This window comes from Pteropus alecto, unplaced genomic scaffold (genome assembly GCF_000325575.1).
Source record: "Pteropus alecto unplaced genomic scaffold, ASM32557v1 scaffold143, whole genome shotgun sequence".
In the NCBI taxonomy this organism is placed as follows: Eukaryota; Metazoa; Chordata; class Mammalia; order Chiroptera; family Pteropodidae; genus Pteropus; species Pteropus alecto.
The window spans coordinates 4,255,994-4,260,556 of NW_006434828.1; the positions used below are offsets into that span (position 1 = coordinate 4,255,994).

General features: G+C 69.2%; 1 protein-coding gene across 1 annotated transcript in view; it reads left to right on the forward strand.

The window, feature by feature from the left end:
* The window catches only part of CROCC2 (ciliary rootlet coiled-coil, rootletin family member 2), a 49,853-nt gene extending 45,939 nt beyond the window's left edge, over window positions 1–3,914 (forward strand). Inside the window, exons 30-31 of the mRNA XM_025045433.1 lie at window positions 2,801–3,012; window positions 3,828–3,914. Of these exons, the coding sequence (XP_024901201.1) occupies window positions 2,801–3,012; window positions 3,828–3,914 (299 nt within the window). The remainder of the gene's footprint in view (window positions 1–2,800; window positions 3,013–3,827) is intronic.
* Window positions 3,915–4,563: the final 649 nt, after the last annotated feature.

Sequence of the window (4,563 nt, forward strand, 5' to 3'; positions counted from 1 at the left end):
CTCAGGGGGGCTGGCGAGGCCATTCTGGATGGCATGGCCCTACAGACTTTGCAGGGGTTACCTCGGGTCCAGTGGACCCCTGGGATTGTCACTGCGTCACCAAGACCTGCGAAGACTGACTTCGCACTGGGGTGGGGCTGGTCTGGGCAACGTGGCCCAGGGCAGGAGGGCCGCGGAGCCCAGGCTCAGCCTCACCAGCTGGCAGAATAAGTGACAAGGTGACAGGTGCCCAGGGCTCTTTGAAGGGGAGATGTCATCGGGGCATGTGGACGCCAGTGACGAGCGAGAAAGTGGTGACGGCCCCCCAGGGCGGGAGGGAGGGCGTTCACTCGTGCAGGACCAGGAGCAGCGGGGGTCCCCCTGGGGGGCGGCGGCGGCTGCCAGTGGCATTGCTCACGAGGAGCCCAAGGCAGCGATGAGGGCCCCGGACAAGGCTGGGCCTGCGGCCTCCAGGAGAGTCTGTCCCATCGCATGTCCCGGGCCTTGCCGCCAGGCACACGCTGTCTGGCTGAGGTGGACTCAGGGACGGCAGGGTTTTCCAGAGGGCGATGGCCGGGGCAGTGGGGGGCAGGGACCCTAGGGACAGGGTTGGGGTCTGGATGGAGGCACAGAAGCCAGCAGCTCAGGACAATCACTGAAAGCCACTGGCCAGCTTGTCCACCCAGGGCCCTGCTCTCCCAGGCAGGAGAGTCGGCCAGCTGGGCGCAGTCACCCGGGCCCTGCCACACCTCCTGAAGGGCTGTCCCCACCCTGAGCTGAGCAGCTAAGCTCGGGGAGCCAGGGCCTCTCCTGGGGCTCCCATGGGGGCCGAGCCTGGCCGAGATGGCACTGCCCAGGGCCCCAGAGCCAGCACGGTGCCCGGAGCCAGTGGGGGCGGGGACAACAGCCAACGAGTTCCAGGAGGTCAGCCGTGAGGGCCCGGAGCCCATAAAGCCATCACGGTGGTCTGGAGGGGACCCCGGCTGGCCGCCGCTTTATCCTGGACTTCACTTCTCTGGCTGTACCGTGCGGCCCCGGGAAGCCACCGGAATGTTAAAGAAACAGGACTTCCTTTCCAGTGCAGGGGGTTCTTTGTCTTCTGTCTTGAAGAAGAAAGGAATCCTCCCTTCTGTAAAGCTGCAACCACCGACCCCCTAACTTCACCCGGAGACGCCCCTGACAGAGCACTCTGAGGGCGAAGGGCGCCGGGCCTGGGCTGGCCCAGGGCGGCAGGCGGGCAGGACCCGCAGGGCTGGGTGCAGCTGAGGGTGCACGGGCCTGGTTTGGGGAGCAGGGCCAGGTTCTGACTCCACCCCAGCCCTGGACAGGCTGGTGCCCACAGGGCCTCGGGGGAGGAGACCGTCCACAGCCAGCCCCACAGGGCCTGCCCGGGTGCCAGTCCCCCGAGGGGCCACCGCAGGGAGCCGCAGGAGCCGCCCGCCTGCCCACCAGGACGCTCGCTTCCCGGTCACGGGGTGTTGCACCTCAGCTCGCTCCTCCTGCCCTGTGCCCGGCATGGGGGTCTGCTGGGGCAACTGGCCGCTCCGAGGACAGACAGTGGGGACAGCGACGCCGATGGGCCTGCTGTGGCCAGGTCAAGGAGTGGACGAGCCTGCGCTCAGCAGGCCCTGCGAGCTGGCTTCGGGGGCGGGGCTGGAGGCAGGGGTGTCGGGGTGCAGGGGTGTCGGGGTACAGGAGTGTCAGGGGTGCAGGGTGTCAGGGGCAGGGGTGTCGGGGTACAGGGGTGTCGGGTGCAGGGTGTCAGGGGCAGGGGTGTCAGGGTGCGGGGGTGTCGGGCCCCGTGAGGCCTGGAGGAGTGCTGGGAGGGGCCCGGGGACGCGGGACCCGGCGCCCACCAGGGAGAGGCTGTACCCCCCTGCTGGGGACAACGATGGGCCTCTGCGGGTCAGAGGCAGGATGGTGACCTGACCCACGCCCCTTCCACTCACCCTGGCCACGGCTGCCACATGGTCCGGGGCAGGGCTGGGTGTCCATGTCCCCACCCAGCCAGCCCACAGGGGACCCAGAGCCCTTCACAGAGGCACCCACGTGCTCCCCAGGGAGAAGGCTGGCCTGACGCACACCCTGTCAGGCGGCCACTGCAGGGTCTGCTCTTGCAGATGTGGGGGGACACAGTGAAGGCAGGGGCCGAAGAGCCGCTGGGACAGCCCTGGGTGGCCTGCACCACCCAGTGGACAGGCCCTGGGACAGAACCAGCAGCTGCAGCTCCGCTGGGCGGGTGGGCCCAGGGGGCGGGGGCGTCAGGTGGGTGTGGGACAGACCTACACAATGCGCACGCACAGATGGCCAGCGCGGGCCGGAGCTTCCCACGCAGGGCGCATGCAGACGGCAGTGGCGTCCACGGAGTCACACCTGCAGCCCAGGCAGAGCTGAAACCAGGCCCCCGGGCTCCATGGCCCCCACGGGAGTGGGGGACAGTCAGGGGACCTCGTGGCCAGTGCGTGAACCATGATGGGGCGGGAGGGGGCATGTGGGAAGCACAGGGGGAGGCGGTTCTGTGGGCGAGTCCGGGGCTGCTCCCTGTGAGTGTTGGGGCGCTCTCTCCTTCATCGCTGGACAGAGCCCCTGGCCCAGACAAGGAGTTTGCAAGTTGGGGAGGCAGCAAGATTCAGCCCGTGAGACCCCCAGTCCGGCCAAGCAGAAACAGGGTGCCATTAAAACCGACATGACCCCACCCTGGAGGCCCGTCGGGGGGGCCATGGCCAAGACAAGGCCCCGGCCCACTCGTCACCCCTGGGCTGGGGCCCGCACCCCAGCAGAGAGCAGTGGGCCAGCTGAGGGCTGCACAAAGGCAAACCAGCCCCAAAGGCGAGCGGACAGCTGTACGGTGCCCACGTTCTCACCCAGGTCCAGACGGCAGAGCCGAAGCAGCTCCCAGAGCTGGCTGACCAGCACCAGCAAGAGCTGGCCGCAGAGACCAAGCGGCCGCACAAGGCCCCACTGCAGGCCCCACAGGCCCTGAAGGCCCAGGAGCGGACCCAGCAGCAGCGGGCGAAGGTGCTGGAGCCTCAGGTGCAGGGGACCCAGCGCCCCGGGCAGAGACAGAGGGAGAGGCAGGGAGGGCCCGGCACTCCCCGAACACTGGGCCCCGCCTGGTGCCCCCCGAACACTGGTCAGGGGCCCCGCCTGGCTGGGGCTGGGAGAGGATCCTGGGCCAGGCCTCCACTGCCCCACCTGGAAGGGGTGAGGACAGTCCCTCAGTCAGAGGTCACTCGTGTGAAGTGTCCAGACCATGCCTGGCAGGCAGCAGCTGCAGCAGAGGTGGCCGCTGCCCCCGTCCCCGAGTCAGGAGGGGAGAGCAGCGGAGGTTCTGGGATGAGGGAGTAACGAGGAGCGACTGAGCCTTGGGTGTGTAGCTGCCCTGCCCCCAACGCACACGTGTGCACACGCGTGCACACACATACATGTGTGCACACGCACACATGTGCGCACACACACAGGCACACCTGCCAGGGCCGACCCACAGGCTCCGAGCGGTCAGAGGCCTCATTCTGCAGCCGAGGGAACCACGGCCCGGAGGGGTAAAGCCACATCCGCCGAAGTCGCAAGCCAGAGCATTTCTTTCCTCACTCTTTCTGGGCGCATTCGTGGCCTGAACGGAGGGGCCCCGTCCGGCCCCCGTAGCTGTGCGGTCGCCCGGGGCCCCAGGTCCCCCCGGGTGCTGTCCCTGATGAGGGCACAGTGCGTCCCTGTCTGTCTGCCCGATGTCGCGGTCCCTCGCACACTGCCTCTGGGAGCCGTGGACTGTGGCCTCCAGCCCTTCCTGTCAGAGCTCCGGGGACCCTGGCCGGGGACCCCCGTCCCACCTGTGCTCACACCCTCTGCAGGTGGCCGGCCTGAAGGAGCAGCTCGACCGGGAGATGCAGCGGCAGCGACATGCCCACCTCGGCCCCGCCTTCCGGGCCAAGAAGTGAGCCCGCCGCCGGCCCTGGGCAGCCCGCCCGCCACAGCGCTGACCAGCGGGGCAGAACCACTCACGGAAACCGATGTCCTTCTGGGTCAGAGGGCGCCGAGCTCAAGGGGCGGGCGTGGGGCGGGCGTGGGGTGGGCAGAGGGACGCAGGGCAAAGCCAGAGCCCAGCGCTCGGCCCAGGAGCCCCGTGTCAGCAGGCGCCCTCTGATCCCACTGGCCACCGAGCTTCCGGCCCCTGGGACCAGGGCCCCTGCCCTCCAGCGGCCCCTCCCCAGCCGCAGACGGCCCCGCGGCTGCCCCGGGCCCAGTGCTCGGCTTCCCCCCGGGACCCACTGATGCGGCCAGAGCTCGGTGCCAGGCCCGTAGGGCCATGGGCCACGTCCGCACCCCGGCTCTGTGAACACGGGGAAGCGTGTGGCAGACATTCTGCCAACTGGAGCCAAAAATACACGTCCTGCAAGGCCCAGCCACCGCCTCCCCGTGCAGGGGCTGCAGGTCTGTCACGATGACTCTCTGTCCCCACGACCTGCCGGCCACGAGAGGCCCCGGCTGGCTGTCAGCCGCCGTCACCGAACCCTCCGGCTGCCCGGCCCGCGGATGCTGGGCCACCCGTCAGCATGTCAATCGTCCCCCGTCGATGTCCCTCGGGAC